The sequence below is a fragment of the Manacus candei genome, unplaced genomic scaffold (genome assembly GCF_025592945.1).
Source record: "Manacus candei isolate 608988 ecotype Guabito, Panama unplaced genomic scaffold, ASM2559294v1 h1tg000022l, whole genome shotgun sequence".
Classification (NCBI taxonomy): domain Eukaryota; kingdom Metazoa; phylum Chordata; class Aves; order Passeriformes; family Pipridae; genus Manacus; species Manacus candei.
The window spans coordinates 159,084-184,323 of record NW_026138070.1 but is presented as its reverse complement, the minus strand read 5'-3'; the positions used below and the strand labels follow the sequence as shown (position 1 = coordinate 184,323).

Sequence of the window (25,240 nt, the reverse complement as noted above, 5' to 3'; positions counted from 1 at the left end):
CTCACTACTTGCACAGTGCCTTAATAAACGGGGTGCAGAGCTCGTGAGGCGGACCCGGCTCTGGAGCTGCGCGACCGCCGCTGTGCTCGCCCCGCGCTTCTGCGCGCGCGCGGGCCCCGCCCCTGTCCCGGCCCCGCCCGGGGGCGGCCCCGGCCCCGCACGTGGCTGCGGGGCAGGCGCGCGCACGGGGGCCGCGTGCGGTGCCGCGTGAGAGGCGGGGCCAGCGCACGCGGGGCCGCGGCCCCGCCCCGCTGAGCGCGGTCTCCTCCAATAAACGGCTCTGACCCCGCCTCCGCCTCCTCCTCTGTTCGCACGTGGCGGGGGTGTGTGGGAGAGGGGCCGCCGCGTGCGCCGCGTTACGTAACCGCGCGGGACGGGGGCGCGGCCCCTGAGGGCGCTCCCGGCCCGGAGCGGGAGCAGCCTGGGGTCGGCGGGACGGGCGCGGCGTCGGGGGGGCTCGGAGGGGCGGGAAGACGAAGCGGAAGCCGCTCGGGATCAGCCGGGGTCTTTTGCGAGGAATCCGCCCGAGCGGTGAGCTGAGGGAGTGCGCGCCGGAGAGCAGAGCGGGAGCGCAGAACCGGCTCAGGTGCCCGCTCCGCTCGGCGGGAGGAGGAGAGGGGACACCGCTCCTCCCGCTGTCTCGTGGGGCGGCGCGTGTTCTCCCTGCAGCACCGGCGCCAGGACCGCGGGCCAGGGGTCTGGCTGTGCTGAGGGGCCGTGGCGGCCGATGCCCCCGCGCTGTGTCGCTCAGCGGAGCCGAGATGGACGCGGGCGAAGGCCGAGGGGGCGGCGCGGAGCACGGCGCCGGTCAGTGCCCGGGGGCCGGGCGGGAGCCGGCGGCGGCGCCGCGGGGCGCTGCGGGCACTCGGTGCACGGCATGTGCGGGAACCGACTGCGGCGGGACGGAGCTCCACAGCCCCGAGTCCAGCGGCGGCTCGGCCGCCGGCAAAGCCAACAGGTAACAGGGCGGGCGGCGGCCGGAGCGGGTGCCGGGGACCCGTCGCGGCCGTGACCCGTGGGGCTGCTCGGGGACTGCAGGGCTGCAGGGGGCACGGGCCGCGGCGTGTGCAGGGGGGCGAGCCTGCTGCTGCTGCGCGGCTCCTTGAGATGTGCCTGAGTCTGAGATCGGCTGAGCCATGTACGGCAGTGACCCTGTGGTAGCTTCTGTGTGTACTTCATCTTAAGGCCTTATTTGGCGGTACCAAAACAGAAATTACTGAAATAATATTTTTCCTGGAAGTTCAGAAAATCAGTGAGATGGTAGTTTCTTTTATTTTTTAATTCATAAAAGAGTTCAAATCTGTAATTCATGTAACGTTGAACTGGCTTGTTAACACGCAATACTTGAACCTATGTAATGGTTTATATAATAAGAGTATGATACTAATAAAAATGTCAAATGGATAAAAGTTATTAAAAACAATCGTGTTCATATCCCATCTGTAGGATTAGAATCTCATTTGAGAATACTGACTGCTTATTTTTTAGTCACTGAAATAAGCAAATGTAAGAAGAGGGAGATTTTGCCTTTAAACAATTCTGCAGCTGTTGAAGCTAACAACTCAAAAGTATAATGAAGACTCTCAAGTCATGTAAGGAATGAAATCTTTGCATCAGGTGTATTTTGAGAACCTCGTGGTGGTTATAATCAGATGCAGACTTGAAGGCTGTAAAAACTTAGAGAGATCAAGAATCAGTACCTATTAATGATTTTAATACTAGTGAGATTTACAAAATCTAGAGTAAACATCAGCTTATTTTTAGTTGCTAAGCATCTTGAGAAGCAGAGTGGTTTTGATGGGACTTTGCCATCCATGACATATTCAAGTTGGAAACAAGGAAGGTAGAGAACAGTTCAAGTAGCAAAGAAGTGAGAAAAATACAACAGGAAATTTAGTGAAGGAGCATTAGACGTTTCTGGATATTGTGTGATGCTGCGGCCAATCCCATAAAATGTTGGTTTAGTGAATAATTTTAATTCAGTGATAGAAAAGAAAGCTTCTGTACCAGAATTCTCTGGTAAAGTTTAACCTTTATTTTACAGTGAGCAGCTGAATTGGAGCCAGTCTCACAGAGATCTGATGATGATGATCCAAGAAATGAAAAGGTGTTTGCCTGAAGAGAAAAGGAATTCCAGCAAGTCCAGCACCATCAGTGCTCTCAACTACGCCTTGCAGTGTGTCCAGCAGGTCCGAGGTACGTGTGGAGAAAATCTGTAAGAACAGCAGCACGGTATGAATAGATGTGTCTGACAACAGATAGCATTAAAACAAAAGAATGCATTCTAGTTATCCTGCTAATAGTTGACTTTCTGAAGCACTGTGGGGGTTTTGTTGGGTTTTTTTGTTAAACAATCATGTTATCTTTTCTATTGAAATACCCACCTACTGCTTCGCTTCTCTTCAGAGTCCCATAGCTAATAGGTGCCTACTAGTACCTTTCTGTGTATATTGAAAAAACATCATTCCCATCCCGCTTTGAAAAATTATTGGATAGTTTGTCTTTTTCAACAGAACTAGGTAGCTAAAATTGTTCTTTTGCCATCACATTCTGTCCTTTCTACTTCTTCATGCTTGTTTTCTGTAACATAACTAGGTCATTCCAGTAGTATAATCAGTATTCCTTTTCCCTTTGTCACTACACAGACCTTCTTCATCTCACCTTGGACTTCACCAAAAAGATGACAAAAGTACAAGGGCTGTAAGAAATATTTTCAAAGTAGTCTCCTTACTGACTTACTTGTGTTTGTTTTGCTTTTCTGTTTGTTTTTTTTTTCAATTAGCAAACAATGACTTTTTCCAGGCTCTGAATGACCGAAGAGTGTTTCAGACTGATGTGGTGACATACAGCATAGAAGAGTTGGTGGCAGTTGCATCTGAACACACTCCAAAAAACACTGTAAGAATTCAGGCACACTCAAGAAGTTCATCACTTGCCATTGCACTCTATTTAGTCTCCTTACATCGTTCTGTGGAAATAGAATGTGTAAAATTGAAAGGCCTTTAATTTTTAGCCAGAGAGGCCTTAAAGTTTTAAAGTTAGATCAAGACTACTACTTATCTGTACTGTCTCAGGGTACCCAATGAGAATGAGTAGAAGAAATACTAATTTTTCTTCTTTTTTTTTTCCAAGAACAGATAGCTCTTTGAGAATTCATTTACAGTGTAGTAATCTCTTGAAACAGCAAAAAGTTTTCAAAAACAATCAAGTTTAGAGTTGTGACAGGCTTTTTTTTTGTTTGTACTCTGGATTTAATTTTTTTTTCTTGTTTTGCGATATCTGTCATGCTTTCTGGCTCTGCTTTAAAGAAAAGAGTGTTTTTTGAAATTCAATACTGTTAGATGCTGTATCAGAAGTATTGCAAATGGTTGCTATTTGAAAAGCTCTGAGTATTTTTGTGTGTGGAATTGTAGTGAACCCTCTGAAATTTGGGGAGAAGTGTGTGGAGTGATAACCAGTCATTCTGGACAAAGACAAGCATCGCTCTGATTGGTTTCAGTTTTGATACTGCAGTTTTACTAGCATTTGTAAATCTTGAGTATGCTGTTATGGCATTGGAGAGTGTAGTATTTTACACACTACTTTAATTGGATGCTAAATTAACACATTTTTGAACTTCATCCTGAGGTTGTGGTATGTGGTGGTTTGGGGTTGATTTGTTTGTTTTGGGGTTGCTTTGCTCTTTATCTTCACAGTTTGGGGGGATGATTGCCTTTAACATTTGTTTTCCAGGACACATTTGTGGCTGTATTTTCTTTGCTTTCTGGACGCATAGTACATATTTCTGAGCAGGCAGCATCTATCCTAAACTATAAGAAGAAAGTGTTGGACTCTTCCCGGTTTGTGGAGTTGCTTGTCCCTCAGGATGTGAGTGTGTTCTACACACACACGGATCACTCTCACCTGCCACTTTGGAACATGGAAAGTGAAACAGGTGGGACTTGGCAATGCTTTTAAATGTGCTATGTGTCTTTCTGTCTTTACAGGGTAGAATAGTAGTTCATTTTAAATGCTTATGCTAGCAGTATACATCAGCAACACTTGTTTCCCTTCCACTTTGAAAACTGCAGTGGCTGTGGGATTAGTTCTTGCTAGTCTCTTAGAGGCTTGACTCTTACTTGGGGTAAGTAAAAGACAGATACTTCGTTGTTTCATGTACCATCTTACTCATTCCAAATACTGCTGCTTTTTGAAAAGAAACTAGAGGTCTAATTGTGAGTTTGAAGTTGTTTAATCTATACCTTATGGTTGCTTAGGTGCTTTGTCTTTATGGTCCACTTACTTCCTGCTGTGAATATAGCTCACCAAAACCAAGTTTTAAGCTGACTTGCTATTTAATGCCGGATGTGTCTAAACTGTGACTTTTGAGTCCTATGTTATTTGTGAGCAATTTAAGTGTAGCTTGCATTCCACGGGTGTGTCTTTTGCCCACTTAGACATGGGTTGTTCTGAGGCTGTTCTGGTATCAGATCTGAGAAGTCCAAAGTCCTTGCTGTCAAAGGATGGTGAGACATCTGGAGGTTGCAAATGCTAACATACCAGGGATTCCACAACTTGGCAGCCAGTCACGTGCTTGCCCAGCAGAGCAGAGGCACCCCAATGGAGTTGTTCTTGCCTGTATATAGTTTTTGTTACATGGTTCATAAAGCCAGGAAATGTCAACTTTGCTTTTCATAGTGATGCACTGGAGAAAGGATTTTTTTTTTTTTTTTTTTTTTTTAGGTCATACACATTTCCTCTGAATTTAGTTCCAGGTCAGCCACTTCCCAAAGAGTGAGTGGGCTGGAGAAGAGAGGTAACATTTGAGGTGGGAGCAGACTGTTGAACAGCTAATTCAGTAGCTAATGAAGAGTAGGTTGTGAGACTTCAGTCTTGCTCAGAAAGTCTGGAAAATGCAGAGTTTAAAATAGTTCTGATAGGTGTGACCTTTTTGAGCATATCAACTGATACTTTCAATGTGTTCTTCTTATTAGCTTCTCTGTATGAATATGCCCAGGTGAAATCCTTTTTCTGCAGGATCAGGTAAGTACATTATTACAAGGGTACCATACTAGGCAGAAACTGTTCTATTGTTACAGCTGACCAGTGTGAGCTCATGAAACTCCATTACAAAATGGGCTTCTTGTGTTTAATATTGGCATCCAGTAGGACACTTTGAGTGTCTTTCCCAGAATGATGCATAAACTTGCACGGGGATAGAAGGAAAACTGTTCATGTTTCTTTTGGATCTATCAGTTTCCTTCTGTACTGTCATGCAGGAGAAGAATGATCTTGTTTGGGGGTGGAGGCAAAGATTATTTTGCTTAAGATTAAGATTACTTGAGAGTTTGTGATGAAAGCATTAGCAGAAACTCAGTCGCCCGAGTCCCAGTGTGAGACCTGACTCCTGAGATACTACTTGCTGTCACTAGGGATGCTGTTTGTTGCTTTATACCTGACTAATCTTAGAGCTAAAAGAAGAAAAAACCTGAAACTGGCCTTTCATCTTCAGTGCAGTTCTGTTCCAGACTCAGGCGATCTCTTGATTTTAGTAAGAACTGTTTGCTTCTGAGCAGATATAACACTTACTCCATCTTTCAGTTGCTCATTGATTCATTCATATGTATTTCAAAAACCTGAGCTCTAAAATCATTTGTATCTTGAATTGTGTAAGGGCACCTGGAATAAGTACAGCAGGACAGATAGCAATGTTAAGTTGGGGGAACTGTTTGTAAACATTTTACAGTAGTTTTTTTTGTGTTTTCTTAAGACATCTGCCTCTACTTCCCTTACATAACAGATCATTTGATTATGTTAGCATCACAAATAAAAATATTTTTTCACAGGAACACAGTAGGCTTAAGTAAGAAAATGGGTTTCTGTGAGTTAAATTTCTGCTGTATCCAATCTCCATTTGTATCTTTTGTTTTCCCAAAGGCAGGGGTGTCAGAAGTAGGTTTTATTACACTAACTTCTCTCTAGAATCATTTTACAAAACTAAGTGTGGAATAAGAAAGTAACTTTTAGTGTAAGTGATAATCTCCAAAAATTTATCTCAATTCTGTCAGAACTGGGTAAGATACTGCAATTATAACACTTACAATAGAAAGGGGCAATCGCTAATGCAGCTGTTGCAAAGCCATGGTTAAGATCTCATCTACAGTGTTGTGTGCTGCTACTGTTCACCGTGGTCTAGGAAGACAAGTTCTCATGGAGGGCAGTCAAAGAATAACAACAAGGCTGGAGGAGTCTTACTTATGTAGCTCTGTCAAACAAAACTTCAGTGAGTCAGATTTTTTTTTCTGTAAGAGTGGTACAGAATAAACAACAAACAGAAAAAGAACTGTTTATCTTGAAAGAGAGCACAAAACCAAATGAATGGTTCTTGTGAATACGTTTGGACTGAGAATTAGAAGGTAGCCTTTAACCATTAGAGGAATAGTATTTCTAGACAACCTCTGAATGCAAGCACTGGAGGCAAAACACCTACTTGATTTTGTGTGGGGAGAGATCAGTATTGCTGAATCACAAGGGAGTGTGTGTAGGACCTGACTATCTGGATCTGTGTGCTCAGCATAACTTCTCCATGCAGGGTTCTAAGCCCTGACACAAAGTATGTGAGTCTTAAAAACAGTGTGTGAATCCCTTTTACTTTTCCTCAGGGGTGGTAAAGACCAAGAACAAGAAACACGTTGTTACCCCTTCCGAATCACCCCATACTTGGTCCATGTGTGTACTTCTGTCCATGTGGATGCAGAATCCTGCTGCTTAGCTTTGGCTGAGAAAATTCACTCTGGATATGAAGGCAAGTCAGGAGATTCCAGTGAATGCAGTGTATGAAAGTCTGCCTTTTCTGTTTAGAACTTGTGCTTGGGTAGTCTCACCTGTGTAACTTGCAGCTTGTGTGTGCATGTGTGTGAATACAGAGCATCTCTGCTGCTTTTGCCAAGCCCCAAAGCATTTCACCTCTCCTCATTATTTTTGTTTTGGAGAGAGGTCTGTAGCATCTAAACATCTAAAATGTTTTGTAATGTAATGAATTGGTCAGAAAGCAGTGAACAATTAAAAAGGTCAGGAGCCAGTAAATCTCTGTCCTGAGCAAAAGTAATGCCTAGGTTTTGTCTTAGTGCATATTTTGTTTTTATTAGCTCCTCGAATTCCTATGGATAAAAGAATCTTCACCACCACTCACACCCCTGGATGTGTTTTTCTGGACATAGATGACAGGTGAGAGACTTAAGACCTGTGAGGTGTGCATGGAGAGGTAGGAAAAAATCCCTTGATGATACAGCTAGAGACCCAAGTAAAGATAGTTGAACTATGCAGTTGGCAATAGTTAATAAAACAATTTTGTGTTAGTCCACTCATGGAAAACATCTTGCACTCCTTGTAATGTCCTTCCTTGTCGTAACATGCATATTGAACAGAACCACAGCCAGTTTTCGTTACCCAGGGCAGTGGAGAGCTGTGATAGCACCCACAGTGGAAAACGTGCGTAATGCCAAGCTCTGGGGATCAGAGTGGTGACACAGCTGGACTGAGCTTGGTCAAATAAGTTTGGCCAGACTGAAGCTCTCTCCTGCAAAGCCACAAGACTGTTTTTACAGTACATCTTGCACTGTGCCTGTCAGATTTCTTACTCCCATTTTACCTATGACCTCTTTTTTTTCAAGATCCCTTTTTTTTTCCTTTGATGTAGACAAGCACAAGACTGCCTGCAGGTGTGAATATCTGTTAGATCTCCAGGCACAGAAATGTTTGTCATTCGTATTTACGTGTTTGTATTGCAGTGGAGGATTATTAGGTTGGAAAATGTTCTGTAGCTTTAGTTCATTCCATTGTAGATCGTGCATGGGCCCTTCACTGACAAGCAAAGAGTTAAGGATGTAAGTACTCAAAACTGTATTATAACCTGTCATAATGTGTTCGGGTTTCAGAGCAGTGCCTTTGTTGGGTTACTTACCTCAAGATTTAATTGGAACATCCATACTGATGTATTTGCACCCGGAAGATCGTCCTTTGATGATTACCGTTCACCGGAAAAGTAAGTACAGTTGCTTTTAGAGGAATTTCTATAAGTTTTACAATTCTTTCCTATCACATTGCTTGACATGTGACTTATGTGCAGTCTAGACAAAAATTTAGTGCAATCAGTTTGAGATCAAAGCATATTGAATCACAAAGTTTTAAGGACCCCAGTCATTAGTGTTTGTGCTTGCACTACTGTGTCATAATGTAAACTAAACCTTGTTTCTTCATTGTGGGTTTTTTTTCAGTACTGAAATTTGCTGGCCAACCCCCTTTTGAACATTTACCTATTAGATTCTGTACTCAAAATGGGGATTATGTCATACTGGATACCAGCTGGTCCAGTTTTGTGAATCCTTGGAGCAGGAAAGTAGTGTTCATCATTGGCCGACACAAAGTCCGGACGTAAGTCAGTTGTAGCATTAATCTATTAAAGTCCTTTTCATTGATTACTCTGCAAAACAAAAAAGTCTAAGTACTAAACTAGAGACATAATGTTGCTCTTGCAAATGTGATAACTACCTAGTATCTGTCTTCAGCCCGTTCCTTCAGAACAGCATTAGTCTCATTTATGAAGTATGAAAATAAGTGAATTACTTCAAACTAAAAGGCAAAACCAACTTTTTTTTTTTAGCATGTATTTTCATATGGTTGATGTCCAAATACTGCAACAATGGACATGTCTAAATCAAAATACCAGTTTTAGATGAGTAAAAGCTAAAAAGCAACATAAAAAGCAGGTCACTTTAACAAATAATTACTTAAAATTCATGATTGGCTCACCCAATTAATTGACCTTCTGGCATATTTTCTTCTGGAACATTTACTTGATACAGAATCTAAATATTTACCAAAGTTGTGTCTTTTAAAAATGCAATTAGTGTTGAATGTGCAAGTTAATTTTGCAGGTTTTTCTCCTTAGTTTCCAGGAGATTTGAAAATATGACTGACTGTATTCTTCTTACCTGGTTTCTCTTATAGGAAATGGCTTTTTGGGATGATCTTCTGACTTTTCAAAGTGATCTTTTATTCAAGATTTTATGGGGTGTGAATTTGTCTTCTGAGTGAAGGAGACAGAAGGGTAGATGCTTGTCAACCTTGTAACTTGGGTCTCTGCTGGTCTGTTGACTTCCCTGGGGCCCACCTGCTTTCATAGCACTGCCCCACTACCCCAGCAGAGCACCTCTTGGGACAGATGACATCCCTTTTTGTTGGTTCAGAGAAGCAGTCAAAATAAAATAATGATAATAAAATAAAGAATCTGTTCTAACTGTTTGTAGCTACCTTTTCTTCATCAAATTATAATGAATAGTGAAATATTGTTGGCTCTCTCCAGAAGCCCTCTGAATGAAGATGTCTTTGCTGTAAGAAGTAAAGAAATGAGCAGCGTGGAGAAAGAAATAAGAGAATTGCAAGGACAAATTTACAAACTGCTTCTGCAGGTAAAAGAGATGAAGGAATTTCAGAACACTGGATGGTCTTCTGAATGAGAGGCTAAAGAAACTTGAGTCTGGTTAGCAGACTACTTTGAGGATGGCCTTTTAAAAGGTCTGAAAGGAAGGTTCTAAATGGAGACAGGCCCACCTCATTACAAAAAAAAAATGTTTGACAGGTTTGTGTGTTGAAAGATAAATCTGCCTCCTGAAACAGTCTGAAGTATGGTAGAGAATTCTTCCTAAGCACATGGTAGAGCCCAGACAAATATGAATTTTTCACTTGATTTTCTGTGTTTATTTGAAGTTCTGTGTTGTAAAGTATGTTGTTTCCTTCAGTTTGTTCTCTAAAAGCATGAATTTTTAATTACTATTTTTCGCCCTCATACAGCCGGTTCACAACAATGTTTCCAGTGGTTATGGAAGCCTTGGAAGCAGTGGCTCTTATGAGCACTATATCAGCATAGCTTCTTCAAGTGACTCCAATGGGAATTGTGCAGAGGAAATACAGGAACCAGTAAGTCTGTAAATGTGTCACTGCCTGCAGAGTAGTAAAAACGCACTTTTAAAATGAAAATGTTTACTCTCATATGCACTTCTCATCATGAACTTTACTGAAGTGGGAAGAACACAGCTATATTCAAGCTAAATTGATCAGTTACAGAGTGCTGGCTTTTGGGTTTTGCTCTTAATTTTGCTGACTGCTATAGAAAACACTGACTGCTAAAACAAGCATTGCAATTACCTAATTTCCTTGTGAGGCTCCTGGGTAAGTCATCAGCTTACTCCTACTCTCAGGACTTGTCATCAGTATTAAAACTATCAAATGCTGAGGCTGTTTGAGCTTTCTTACAGGTAATTTACTTAAATTAACCATGATAATTGGATTCATTAAATCTACAAATACCAGTAGATATTAGGCTTAGGCTGATAATCCACTCACTTTCAATTTGAAGAATACAAGAACTCAAATCAACTCCTATGGCCTCTTTGCACTCATATTATTCTAATTTCACATTTTTCACATATCTCAAGATGACATTGCAACAAGTTTGTGCAGATGTCAACCGAATAAAGAATCTGGGACAGCAGCTATATATTGCATCAAGGAGCAAGCCACAGAATGGAAATGAACAGGCTGTGAGCTCAGAAGTGCTAGGAGGTAAGTTAATGTAGTTATCTTCTGTAAGATAACATGAACTCCTGTAGATCTGTAACCATGAGTTTGGCTAGCTGGTGTGATGCTGAAGAACTCCAGACAGCATTTTGGCATGGCTTAAACACAGGAAGAGGTTTGTTTTCTTTAAAACCCAAACAAGCAAAAAAAACCCCAAAGTCACCACTTAAAGAAACCTCAGCAGATGCAATAACTTTTTAACTGCTTCTTGAGATATGGAGGAACGTATTTGTCTCTAGGTTAATAGACTTACTTTTTTATTTATTTGAACGTTTTCTAGTGAAAATGCACATATGCTTGTAGCAAGTACTGTGAAAGCTTCCCTTAGTTACTTTATATGGACTCTTTGAAACAATCATAGGTTTGACAATGCTGCCTCACTTCCCGCTGAAGTAGGGGTTTAGTCACTGAGTGCTTAATATTATCCTAATGCACATTATTTGCAGTTAGTACCTAGCGCAAATATATGGAGAAACCTGGATGCTTCCTCAAATATGATAGAAATCTGTATTAAAACATTTTCCACTATGATACTGTCTATTATAAAGTTACTATTAACTGCTGGTGTTGTTCTAGAGGACTGTATTATTAAAGTTGATAAAACTCTGACCAGTGTATCCATGGTACGTAAAGCTGTGAATTACTGTTAAATAGCAGGTTGGATTCTGTGATGTATAAATTGAAAGAAGAGTATTATTAATTACAGCTTTGTTTACAATTTAAAGGCAGACGTTTTCTATATGCTATTTTCTTTGTGTTTACTAGTTGTTCTGAGTGGATGTTTAAGGCAGTGTGTGGGGGTTTGGTTTATTTCGGGTATAGTTTCCCCTTCTCCTTCCCCTGCCTCAAAACATATAAATTGAGATGAAAATGCAGAATAACTTAGTAATGAGAGCTGTGCTGTCATAGGCCATATATCCCTGTATTATATATATGTATCACAGTATAAATGCCTGTGTGTGTGTATATATATATGTATATATCTGTGTATGTCTTGGTGAGGGTAACGTTTAGATGCCCTTAAGGAGGAATCTTTAAGATTTCCTCTATTCTAGGGAAGAGGCACACTGCTTCCTGTTTTCTTCAGACATTGAGAAGTGATAGCACAGAAGAACCAGGCAACACATTTTATGATGATCCAAAGAAGACTCCGCATATTCCTTCCTATCAGCAGATCAATTGTGTCGATAGTATCATCAGGTAATAAACTATGAAGCAATTTTAGTGATACAAGTTTAAGGTTATTTGGTGGAAGGTAAATATCCAAGCATTTTGCATTAGTCTTAAAACTGTCTGGGTTTTGAGTTGTGAGATGAATTTGGGATTGTTTGTAAAGTTTTCTCCCTTTCTGACTGAGCATTGGGATGGATTGCTAAATCTGAATTATACAGTAATGAAGAATTTAGGACCTAAGATTCTGTTTGCAACTATTTATTGACATTTGTCTACTGCTAATTTCACCACTGGTGCAGTAGGAATTCAGGTGAATTTTGATGGACATAATATGTCAGTGTCTTCTCATTATACCCTCTGAGAATATCCATATAAAACAGAAAGTTGATATAATTTATAGAATCTCAGTATTTTTAACCCAGTGGATAATATAATCTTTTTTCTTTTTTTTTCCTTTCTTTTTTTTTCCCCTCAAAGAGTGATAGATTTTATTTAAAATACTCCTTGGAAAGCAGATACGTGTCCAGAACTTCCTGCAGTGAATTTAAAATACTAGTTAACAACCTCTGGATCTCCAGTTTGGATTATTCAAATGTTTATATCTCCTAATGGAATAAAAAACATAAAGTAGGGAGAGCTTCCTGTGATATGCTTTCATTTCAGATATCTAGAGAGCTGCAGTATTCCAGCATTGAAAAGGAAATGTAAATCATCTGCAAATACATCATCATCATCTTCAGAAGATGACAAACAAGTCCAGCAAAGTCAGCAGGAAGTCCAGGCATTGGAAGGTAACACAAAGTGTACTGACAATCGTAATAGAACCGCAACAACTGATTTAATTTTTATACGTCAATTGTTACGTGTTCCAAGGTTTATGTCCACTTTTTAAATTGCTGTGCTGCTAACGATATTTTAGGTGTGTGGTAAATATTTCCTTGCCTAAATCTCGCAGTTAAGCATAAGCTACAATGTTAAGTCTTTGAACGTAGAATGTATCAAAAGAAGTATTGTTTGTTGTTGCTAAATGAACCTTCTGTTGCTCACTCATTTTATGCCATGTTTCGTATATACTGGCATATGAATGTTTTTTTGTATAGAAGACTGTCTTCTTTAATAGTCTACATAGTTACTGGTTATTTCTGAACCAGTCAGATTTGATGAATTGGGAGCGTAGTGCTTGGAATGAAATTCCATGTAGAAACTTTGTCATTTACCAATAGATACTGCTATGCTGTCAGCAGTTAAGTCCCACACTCCAATATCTGCTGATCTGGAAGAGGCCTTGAAAGACCAGAGAACTGCAGGCATGGTGGGAGCTCCTCTGGCAGACCTGACCCTGTCCAACAAGGCTCCAAGTGTGGTGTCTGTCACCAGCCAGTGCAGCTACAGCAGCACTATAGTGCACGTCCCACACCCTGAATCAGGTACTGTTCACACTTGCAAAACGCTGACTTGACTCACTGGTTTTTGAATTTACACAGTATTTCCAGACAGAAGTATACTGTGAGAAAGTTTTGTCCATTTAAGATACATTTTTCTGAATGCAAATTCTGAAATATTGAGATACTTCTTGAGACACTGTGAATAAAACTTGAGCCTGAGTATTTTAGTAAAACAGTTTTTGCAGACTGCACTATTTCCTTTCCCCTTGAATTTCATCACATATACCTCAAACACAACAATGTGCTTTTGGCCATTGAGGATTAAAACAAAATTACTTATGGGCCAATGTTAGTTCATTTTAATGCAGGAAGAAGCATAAAAATCAGTATTTAGCTGCTGTTGTACTAAGAAAATATGAAGAAAGAACTGCCTATAACTTCAAAGGGAATTTGAAGTTTTCCAGACCATGCAAAATAATTTGCTCAGTTGATGTTAATGTAACTGTATTTGAGTATAAAGGGTGTTTTCTCCTGCTGCCTCTGCAGCCTGTATCTACTTGGTAGCTCATATGAGATTGTTTTCTGTGTAACCCTCTGGGTGTTGTGGGAGTTGACACCAGAAAGCCAGAGCAAAGAGTGATTTATTTTTTTCCCTCTTCAAAGAAGTGACTACAATGGAGGATACTGCTGTTGGAAGTGAACAAATTGAACTGCCTCCTGTAAATACTCAGAGTCCTGCTATGTTACCTGAGGACTTAAAGCCAGTTGGGCTAACAAAGGAGACGTTGTCAGCCCACACTCAAAAGGAGGAACAGAACTATGTTGACAGGTTCCGACAGAGGATCTTGCTTTCTCCATTTAGGACTTACTTTCAACAAGGAAGCAGAAGTAACAACAGACATTCCTGTGGCCAAGGTAGGCAGCAGCTTTGAGAAATAAAGACTTGCTAGCTGACTTAAAAAGAGCAAGCTAGCCATGGAACTAGGTTCTCCTTTGTGTATGATTTAGTGTCTTACTCTGTCTGCAAACAGAACACTTCTTTGAACTGCAGGGTTTGACAGCAGCATTACTCACACAGGAGGTCTGCTCCATCTTGGATCTTACTGTCTTTCACAAAGCAGATAGTTATTGCAATAAACCCTGCAAATCCCCAAGTAGTTTATTGCCTCTCCTTGAAAGAATGTAAAAGATCTGATTGGGATAAGCCAAAGTGATTGATAAGAAAGTTGATGACATGAAGGAAAATACTGTAGATACATCAGCAAATCCACTAGTAATTTATGGAAGAATTATCCAGAGGATGGTCAGCTCTCTGATTAAGCCACACTCAATTATCTGTGTGTTTTTCTCTTTTTTTTTTTTTCTTTTTTTCCCCCTAGGTCTGTCATTTAGTGAATGTATCTATTTTTCTTTCTTCTTAGGGGATTCCCCTTCAAAGCAGATGAGCCCAGCTAGCTGTAAAAAGGGCAGACATGGAAAATTGAAGCGCCAGAAACCTCAGAGACATTCCTCAGATAGCCAGTCTTCTAGTAAAAATAGAAATAATCTTCCATGTGAGAAGAGAGCAATTCAGAAACAGTTGTTCTCTCTCTCAGAAGTGTCCTCTCTGGGCTCCTCCAGTTTGAATGTCCATTCTCCTGCGGGGTTTCCTGTCTATTTGGATCCACTCTCTAGTTTTCCAGCCTCTTCTGCAGGAGAGGAACTTGCCCTTCACTCATTACAACCTGAGTCCTTGTCATCATCACAACTATGCTGTAAAGCACAGTCATGCCCAGCCCTTTATCCCCCAAGCATAGGCACATTTATGGCTGTATTTTTTCAGAGTTTCCCCGCGTATGTTCAGATACCTCAAAATGTCTTTCTTCCTAACCCTCAGTGTGCTTATCCCCCCTCTTCATATCCATGCACTACACTACCTCCAGCCCCCTCTCCTTGTGCACCATCACCACTAGCACCACACTGTGTGGATCAGCCCTTTCCAGCCTCTTTTCACACATCCAGGGAGGACCAGCAAGAGGGCCAGTGTGACCAGGCCCTCCTGCTGAGCAGCTCACGGAGCAGCTCCCCACTTCAGCTGAATTTGCTTCAAGAAGAGCTACCAAAGCCCATGGAACTTTCCATTAGTGCTGATGTTAAACCACATGCAGAAGATAAAAGTGTAAGTAACAAAAATTTTAACGTAGAGGAGAAGCTGATTTTCAGTGTTCTGCCACCAGAACCTGTGGTGATGATCTGTGTTTCAGGGACACAGATTTTGTCAGCTGCTTTTTCTTTTGGCTGTGCTATGTAGGCTGTGGGACACAAATAGCACAGGAGGCGGAAAAAGCAGTTTATACTTGCACTTATGGGAACGTGTACAAGTACAGTGTTGGCACTTAGTAAATGACAGAAATGTAAGATGATCTGGTTTAGGCTGCCACAAGCTGCTTCTGCTCCGCATTTTGGCAACAGCCTCTTCAATGGAACTGTCAGCTAGAATTTTGGGTTTGGGGCTTTTATGCATGTGGAACTTGGTTAGTGCTGCGCAATTTGCATCCTTTTTCACCCAGTCCCACAGTCTCTGTGGAGAACCAAAACAAAGGGAAGATACTCTTCTAATTACTCCCTCTGTCTCCCAGGGATGCAGCTAATGAACGAAGAACAGGGATCCGTGTGGGTCGGTTTCCATACATGGGCATAGAAAAGGCCTCTCCAACTTCCGCGGTAAACTCAGAGGCAGGAATCTGAGCTCTGCAGGCAAGGAAAAAAATGTTGGCTCCTGAATCCAGATTGGGCTGGAAAGGCTGGATCAGCTGAAACTGCAGGGTAGGGTCCTGGAAGGGGAGTTGGTGTACCTCTAGCTGCTGAAGCAGTTGCTTCACATAGTGAATCAGGGGAAGACACTCTCATTTTCCCTGTAGTGCACCATTGCTCGATGTGTGTGGCTGCTCCATGCCGTCTAACAGGATGTGAAGGGAACTGACTGCTTCTCTCTTGTCAGCGGAAAATGTTAACTTTATGCAACAGCACAACATCTTGACAAAGTGGGGAAGGATTTATAGCAGAAACCAGTAAACAAGAATAGAGGCTTGTTGATTTTTCACCCATGAAGAGGGTTAGCCTGAGTTATAGACCGCCATTCATTTTCAGAACTAGAAACCCCAAACCTGTTGAATTGATAGGAGAACTTGGTCAACACGTGACAATTTCAGTAAATGCATGACTTTCCTTTTGCAAACTTAAATGTAACTTCCATGGATATGTTGGTTTTGCTTTTTGTCTCCAGGACAATGATCCAGAAGATAGTGATAACAGTGCTTCTCATGAATTTCCTGACCACAGTCTGTACGAGGACTCCCAGTTGGGTTCAGGTTCAGCAGCATCAGGCAGTGGATCAGCTTTATCTGGTTCTTTAGGCTCTAGCTTCAATGAGTCTTCTGGTTGTGGCACAGGTAGGGAAGTTAGATATTTGGTGATAGATGGCTTGCTAGCATGTAGTTAATAATAAGGCACTGTAATGGGAATGGGAAATTCCTGTAAGAGGATCTGTAACCTTTACTTTTCACCAACTTCCAGTATTTGAAGCCAAGTTTGTTTCAGTCACTGTAGCTGGAATTGTGAATCTAAGAAGTTATTCTTTTCACTTGGAAGTCACTTTTCATTTTGCTCATTATCACTTTTCTCTTCATTAGATACTGGTTTACATCTTATTTGAGTAAAGGTGAATCTACCTAGAGCAGGACCTCTCAGAAGCAAAGGAGTTGAGCCAATTAATTTTGAGAAGAGTGAATAGAGCCTTGGAGATCTTGAATAACAAAAAATGCACTTTGATTTCTCAATAGGTAGTAATTTCTAGAGCAGTCATCTTGGAGTATCTGTGTTTGCATTGCAGAACTAACTCGCAAGAATACAATGGTGGTGTTTTGCTTTTTGTGCTGAATTACTGGGATTTTTTGGGGATCTGCATTTATTTTTTTCATGGTCATTCTCAGCAGGTAGTGGAAAAAGCAGAAAGTATTTTGCCGGTAATTATTCTTCTGAAACTTCCAAAGAAGAAAGGAAGCAGGAAGCAGAAGAAAAAGAGACAGCTTATAAATCGAAACATGAGTCAGCCTGGGTGATGATGGATCATACACCTGAGCGAGTTCTAATGAATTACCAAATGCCAAACAGGTTGGAAAACATGAACAGTTTCTAACATGTACTTTGGAATTGTGCGTAGAACTGTAGAATTAAAATGATGTACCATGGAAACAGCATGCATACCAATGAAACTTCAAGAAGGTGTGTTAGTTTACTTTTGTGCCATTTAGGCCCTGGTTATTTACTTTTGTCTACTTTTTCCCCATTTCCCCCCTCAGTTAAAATAAGAGAACATGTGATGTTTTTGCTGAAGTGTTAATGGGATTGGTTATTGTCCTGTCCTTTGAATTGCATAAAGGGGTAAAAATACAGGTTATTTGCAAGTTGCTTGCAATTGGCTTATCTATAATTTGTAATGAGTTTCCACATTAAAAGTAAAGCCACATAAAGCCATAAAAGAAAACAAAAAAACCCCACACCAAACACACAAAAACTTCCAACAAAAACAACAACAAACAAAACACTGACTGTTAGACCAGTGTTGAAAGGAGCCTTACAAAGCAGATAAAGTACAAAGTACCGTCCCCTTTCAACAACTGATGCTGTCTAGGCTTCAGCCATAGGTAGCGATGAAGAGATTCTCACAATGTAGTATAGTCAGTGCCTGCCTTGCTTCGTGTAGCATAGCTGTGTTCACAGGTGTCTGTTACCTGCAGAATTAAAGAGGAAGTTTTAAAGCAGGATCTGGAGAAGCTGGCAGTCATGCGAAAACAGCAGCCTTGGTTTACAGATGGGCAAAAGCAGGAGCTTGCAGAGGTGCATACGTGGATCCGGACCCAGACTGTCCCGCTGCAGATCAGCACCCAGGTGAGCAGGTGGGAGAGGACTTGGCAGCTCATTCCTGCCTTGGCCAACCAAGGCATTTCTAGGCAGGGTCATCGTACAGTGTGGGGTCATGAATGTCAGTATAAGCAGGAAATGAGCTCGAGTACCCTGAGAAATGCCAGCATACAGGTCTTACCATTGTATTTCTTTGTTTTCAAGATATGCAAATTCTGCGTAGGAACTATTTGTAGAAAGGTCTTTTGGTCACAGTGTTGGATAAATGGGAATAGTGTCATGATCTCATGTAAGACAACTGGAGATGGTTTTTCTGTTCATGTTAGGACTTCTACTCTTATAAAATTGATTGTTGCTGTGATTGAATAGCATATAATGCTGGTATATCAGTGAAGATTGGAGACAGTGTGTTCAGCAAGCTGCAAAATGCTCATAATCACAGGAGATTCGGGTCTGTAGTAAGAAACACAAAAATAGCTGTTTTACTGTGGGTGGTGTCTTACTCTTGATTAGCTGGTATAATTCTTGGGCACTTTGCTAAACTGCTTCCGAATGTCATAATCAGTTTAGAGTGCTCCCAGGTGCTGTGGAGAAGAGCAAGGCAGATCTAGTCCCACAAAGACTCAGCACTTCAATGTTGAGTTGTACAGAAAATTTCAAGGCACAGTGGGCTACATTCATGTACTTGTGCAGCAGAAAAGTCTCATGTCTGTTAGAGCACTGCATGCTGTATGTGCTAGGATTGTCAAATGTGGCCTTCTGAGATGTGTGGTATGTATTCTTAGAGGAAAAAACTGAGACGTTTATGTCCTTGACTCCAGAAGAAGATGAGAAAATTATCTTTGTTTTCCTAATACCTTGTTGATAAAAATCATATGTCCTGTTGTAGTTAGGACATTGTGTTTGATTCAGATAGCAAAATGAGGTCCAGTGATCTTGTAGAAAATTCTGTTGAATGTTTACATCTCAAATGTTACAAGATGTATTGGTATGCAAATATCAGTATTTTCTATCCGAGGTCCTGAATCTGTTCCTAAGCAGTAACTCATATTTCCAATGCAGATTGTGATTTTGTGAATACAACCAGGCTTCTGACAGTAGAAGGAAACGTAGGATTTCTGTTTCGATGCTGTATTTCAATATTGTACTGTTTCTCAAAACCCAGAACAGTCTAGTCTATCGATACACTCGGGTGTTTCAGCCTTTTCTGTTCTTCAGTATTGTTGCTGTTCGGGCTGTGGTCCAAATCTTTAATGAGGAGCTTGCTTATAAAGCTGAATTATAAGGTCTTCAAATTCAAGGCAGCCACGTACCTTTTTATCTCAAAGGTAAAAGTGTATTTTCCATTAACCAAAGGATTAATCTCTGAGACAAGGTAAGTTGCAGGTGCAAGTATCTGCTTCTGAAAATAAGACATCTGTATAATCTCTGCTTTAGAGAGATTTCAGCCCATTGGTGAGAGGTTTCAATGTCGAGGATTTGACCCTTTGAAATAGACTCATAAAAAGAAGAATTTAAATTACTATTTCTTGTTCCTTTTTAAAGGGCTGTGTTACATGTGACAACAGGGAAGCAAGTTGTGAGGCTGTACTGGCTGATGGCAATATGGAAAACAAGGGAAAACCACCTCCACTCCTGCAACACTGAGGGCATCAGCACCTATGTCAGTAAAACTGCTCAGTGTCATTCCCATTTTCTTTTCTTCTGGCTTTGCTCCATACTAGCAGCGAATCTACATGGCCATCTCTTACCAACATGAGCAGTCACACTATGAAACTAAATCTTCCTCCATTACTCTTCCGCTCCTGGCATGACTCTCAAGACAATCTTTCACTGGAAGAAAGATTTCACTTTCTGACCTCATAGACTTGACACAGAATGGAATATGTTTCTAACCTTTAACTACTCGGTGATGAGCAAAATACAAAGTTTTTTGGTTTGGGTGTTTGTTTTTTTGAACTTGGCAAGTAAGAGTCTGAAAAGATGCAGTGTTTAAGAACCTATGGTAATGAACCTAACTGATCAGAGCATGTTTACTCTCCAGGTAAGGTGGATGTATTGAAACCAAGCTACAGCAGAGTATTCTTCATTTTTGTTCAGTATTTAAAAGTCTAAACTGAAGATCCTAATACTCTGAGGTTCTGAAGTCACTGTAGCTGGTTTGAGAATCCAGTAGGCTTTTTAAAGAGCAGCTGAAACTGGCCAGGTTATTCTGCGTCAAATGCCTTTTGCCAGCTTGTGCCCATCAGAAAAAAATAAACTGAAGAGAAAAGAAGCAAAGATTTTCCCTGTGTTTATTGTGATGACTGTTTTGAAGCCAAGTTGTTTTACAGCTTTTGATTTTAAAGTTGTGTTTATCAACGCAGATGTATAAAATTAATTGAGGGTAACTGGTTTGAAAATCCATTAGAGATTAAATTACATACAGCAGCCAAAAAAAAACCCCAGAAATATCAATGTAGTGGTTATTTCCTTCCACAGGATCTGCTTTTTAAAAACAGATGCGGGGGGAAAGTCTTCTCTTTCAAGGCAGGTAGTTATCAATTAAAGTAGTTACATGCAATCTTTTATCTTATGTTGCTAGTGCTCTGGAAGGTGGGTTTGTATCTTAATGTTTTTGGTGTTGATTTAGAGTGGTCGAGTTGAATCCAGATGTAGCAAATAGGAAATTTTAAACAGTTTCCCTGTTTTGCTTTTGTTGTGATGATGCCAAAACCAAAAAGAGTTTGAGGTTCATTTCTTCTGTTTTTGTGAAAAGTCACATGTTGTGGAGCTGAACTTGAACATCAAACCGCATATTCATTATTTCTTAGCACTTTTGACTTCCTGTACAAGTTTTAACTTCTTTATAATGGAGTCACTTTCCGTAGAAAGTCTGTTTAAATCCATGGATGAAAAAGGAGTTTGTGCATAATGTGAGTTTGATGTTCAGAAAGTGGTAACCACTTTCAGTATGTGAAAGAACTTGTTCTCATGGACATCTCAAAGTGCTCTTCAAACACTAAAGTCCAGCAAATTTTGTCTGATTTCCCCTTTGTTTATCAAAAGCTGAATGTAATCAGGTTTTCTGTGTGGTGTTATTAATCACCTTAGCCTTCTCAACAGAGTTTTAGAATGTAACACATTATTTACCCTTTTTTCTATGTAATTCTTCCTTTCCTGCTGTGTGAAGTATTTTTATTTCTCTAGTTTCAATTACTAGTGAGCTTTGAGTTGTTAAGTTAAAAATACTGTGACCTGCAGGTCATTGAAGGAAAACTATTTAGCTAAAGGTTTCTGTTACTTTTAAAAATCAATCCAGTGACAATCTTTCTCATTAAAGTTTATTTGAAGGAAAGTTATTTTTACACAACTTTAAGTTTTCAAGGCTAATTTGACTGAGGCAGTGTTCATTTGATTTTTTAATTTTTTTTTACAGTATGTTTGCCTGCTCTGTTTATACCTATTGCTTTCTATTTATTCTTAAGCTATGTTTCTTTTTCAGCTTTTTCCACTTAAACTTGTTTTTTCTTGTGTTGTAAATCAGCAGAGGTCCACACATCCTCAGTACTGCTTGTGTTCAAACACCTCTTAAAATAAGAGACTTAGGTGTTTACATATAGCAGCTTATGTATTCAAGTAGGAAAATGTGGGCATTTTCCTAGTATTTTTACAGCATTTTCCAAATATGGTATTCTGCTTTATAATCACACTGCCTAAAATATTTGCTCTAAAGCATGTAATAAGATGCTTTGTGTATAGGTTTTTTTCTTGATTGGGAAGCTTCTTAATTAACTTATCTGTCAAATCAGACTTATGCACTAGAATCCATTCTAGTTAGCTGTGCTTAAATTAAAATGATTGCTTTAATGTATTTTGAGACGTAGCAAAATAGGTTAATTTGAATGCTTCAGGTAAGGATAGCTGTCTCCTTCAAAATAGTTTTGAACCCTAAGCCAGAAGAAAATGTAATAGCCAGCTCTTTTGTGTACATTATTTTCACTGTTCATTTCCCAAGTATGAAAATGAGATGATTTGCAATGTCTTAGCAGGCAGACATGTCATCCATTTTGTAAAACAGTGGGACTTAGTTTAGGAGAATGGTAATTTGTTCTTAACACTTGAATAATGCTTTTCATCCATAGGTCTGTGAACATGCCAAAAAGATGACTTATTATCCCAGTTGTATAAAAAGAGTCAGAGACACAAAGGACTTGCACAGGTGCATACCCCCAGTTTATACCAAATCCACTTGCTGTATCCTGTGCTGGTTTTGCTACAAGAGGTCAGGATTCTGACCTCTATGCAGAAACTTGATCATATTACATGGGTTTCTTGTTTGGAGGTGTTAACCCTTCTTGTACCCCCTACTACTATGAATTTGTGCCCAGTAGAATTATGGAGCAACAGAAAGCCCAGAGAGTTTTTAAAGTGCTGTGAATGCCACACACCCTCTGGCTGTATATAATGAAAATGCACGTGCCTAGGACTTTGAATTCTGAGTTTGTAATCCTGGCTAAATCTTAGGTGCAGGATCTCTTGTATGGGGCTACATTAGACCTGGGTTATGGAAAAAATTTGGATTTTGGAGAAGAATATAAGAGGAATGAAGAGGTGAATCAGTGCCCTGTGTAGTGATGAGATAATTATTTGCCCAAAAATCAGGGCAATTCCAGGCTTAGAATGGAAAAAACAAATGTTTCCCAAGCTACTCTTTACCCTGTTAGAACCACAATGTCTTGCAATGAAATGCCTTATCAAGCCTTTGACCTCATTTCCGTAAGTTTTCAGGAACTGGTAGTTTTTACTTCAGGTTTTACTAACCTTTAGTCTTTTTGGTGTGCTGGAGTGATCAAAGTCAGTTGCAGTTCCAATCTGAAAGACCAGTGGAGTAAGTGTTGCAGCTAGATTTGCACCTGTTATTTTGTTCCTGTGACTGTTTTGCTTGGCAAAATGTTGCGGACAGTTTAGACCTGCTTGGAAGGTCACTTTTTTGGTGATCAAAAGGAAAACATGCAAGGACAGTACTGATGCAGTTACTACCCCCTGTGGGGGCGTCAGCAGTTCGGAAACCCCTGGTGGATTTCACTGGCAATTTTTTTTTGTTGTATTCATAAATACAGAATTATGTTTTAAAAGATGAGTTGATGTGCAGATATTTTCATGGTATTGCTATGAACAGAAGGGACCCTTGTGTTATTTTTACAATGTGGTAAATATTTGCTGAATGAGTAATGTGTTGGTAAGTTTATCTTCCAGCTGAATCGAGTTTTAAATCACAATCAAATGAATTTTTTACATCGGTTGGTAGGGGTATTCTATTGAAATAATATTCAGCCGTGGTTGAATTTACAGTTGTGATTTTAACTGTACACTTTAAAGGAGCATCTGATTTTATAAATAAAACTGAAAAATGTGCTGCAAAGAACTGTTTCAAATGTGTGTTTACTTTTGTTCTTGATAATTTGTAGAAAATAGATTTTTAAGGATATATTACATTCTGATTGCACATAGGTTGGGGTACAGTGGACATTGGGTTGTGGGTACAGTGAAAATGGTCATTTAGTGGCCACTTGGGCTGTTTTGTTGAGGGGTTTTGTAATTGTTTGATTTTTTCAGTTGCACTCTACCCTTGCCACTCCAGGACATATTCTTTCCTTTCTAATTATATTCCGCAAAGAAGGACAAGCACCTTTTGAATGTGAAATATTATATCGGGATTTGTAAACTGTTGGGATTTGGCATGCAGGATTTAAAGGTTCTGCCTCTGCTAATCTTGTTGGGAACTTTTTGTTCTAGAGGAAGTGCAAAGAAAAAATTGCAGGTTTAATTCATAGGTATGTCTTACAGAGCAGTGAAGTTCTTAACTAGTTGCAGAGAAACAATTTGCTCATCTCTTTCTGCTTTAAGGGACCTAACAGAGAGATGTATGTGCTTAAAGAAGCCTGTGGGAGAAAGGCAAAGTCACTGCAGGGAGTGTAAGGTACAGAACAAAAGATGTAGCATCATACTGAAATTGGTAAAGAAAGAAGTAATCTTAGATGAGCATGTAACTGAAGGTGCTTCTGATAAGTGATGCAGTTCCTTGAAACACAGGCATCTTGAAGATATATCATTGGATATATCATTGCTGATGGTTTATTGATTTTTTTTTTTTAAAGGGTGATTTGATCATTCTAAGCATACTTAAAAATGTGAGTCAAATCATCTAGCTATTTTTGGTCAAAAAAATGAGGAAAAGTGAATAGGCTTCTGAAATGAAAAAGTGGTTCTATGTTTTTATTCAGAGATCTAAGCAATGTCAGCCCACCTATGCTCCTGCTTTGTCAATGTTTGAAAATATATATGTCTTGTAGTCTTCTCCTACAAGTTTTTATTGGCTGATGAGGTAGCAGAAAAAGAGTAATTTCCAGACAGGCACTGACTTGCTCCATTGTGTAAGAGAAGGATGAATGTTCAGAAGATTACAAATAGCTGCACAGGGCATCCAGCTGCCCTGACTTTCTGAGGACATTTTTCTCTGTTACAGCTGGCATCATCTGTCTTGTAATTTATGTGAAGTGAACAGGCTGCTTCAAGCCCGTAGACTTTGTTTAAATAGCAAAGTCAGAGATTTATGATGTATACTGTTGAGATCAATGTAGCCTGTGTATCACTGTTAGGTGAGTTTACTTCAAGATTTCTGTGAGCCTTGATTGGCATGAGATTTGTGCAAAATATGTATTGAGCAAGGTAGGGTTCACAGCTCAGACAGTTTGTGCATATTATCAAGATTGGCATCACCCAGAGACAACTCCTGACTGTTTAGCTCTATTCCTTCCAGATATTATCAGGAGGGTACCCAGGATTGAGAAAGTATGGTGTTACTCTGCATATGAGTAGACTCATATGAGTCTATGAGACTATGCATATGAGTCTTCAGACTAGAAGAATTTGGCAGCTGCTATTTTGTCCTCTCCCTTATTTACATTACATGCCAAGATACAACAACATTGTCAGTGAGTGGTAGCTCAAGGGAACAAATCTCCCTGCCCTTGAGTGCTCAAGCAGGAGGTGGCTTGCCCTAGTAACACATATTGTCTATATCCATGTGTCACCTTCCTGTATCTGTGTGTGCAGCCAAATAAGTGCAGGTCACAGCCACTGAATCTTTTAAATGGTGTCATTCCTGCCTCCACTGGCTG

The 25,240-nt window shown here is 40.2% G+C and overlaps 1 protein-coding gene across 6 annotated transcripts; it reads left to right on the top strand.

Moving 5' to 3' along the window:
- The first annotated feature begins 58 nt into the window (after positions 1–58).
- On the top strand, positions 59–23,484 carry PER3 (period circadian regulator 3). 6 transcript variants are annotated; one of them, XM_051786373.1, is made up of 21 exons: positions 59–958; positions 2,045–2,196; positions 2,783–2,898; positions 3,733–3,934; positions 4,974–5,022; positions 6,642–6,784; positions 7,128–7,206; positions 7,917–8,023; positions 8,256–8,412; positions 9,347–9,449; positions 9,832–9,957; positions 10,476–10,602; positions 11,673–11,817; positions 12,454–12,581; positions 13,014–13,217; positions 13,839–14,090; positions 14,597–15,333; positions 16,441–16,606; positions 17,147–17,327; positions 17,954–18,104; positions 19,623–23,484. In XM_051786373.1, exons 1-21 carry the CDS (start codon positions 762–764, stop codon positions 19,722–19,724), a joined length of 3,624 nt encoding a protein of 1,207 aa, XP_051642333.1. In that variant the 5' UTR covers positions 59–761; the 3' UTR covers positions 19,725–23,484. The 6 variants fall into 6 exon arrangements, 5 of the variants coding, with proteins under 5 accessions (XP_051642333.1, XP_051642332.1, XP_051642331.1 ...); XM_051786372.1 differs by having other exon boundaries at positions 315–958; positions 9,344–9,449; positions 13,842–14,090; XM_051786371.1 differs by having other exon boundaries at positions 315–958; positions 9,344–9,449; positions 17,150–17,327.
- Positions 23,485–25,240: the final 1,756 nt, after the last annotated feature.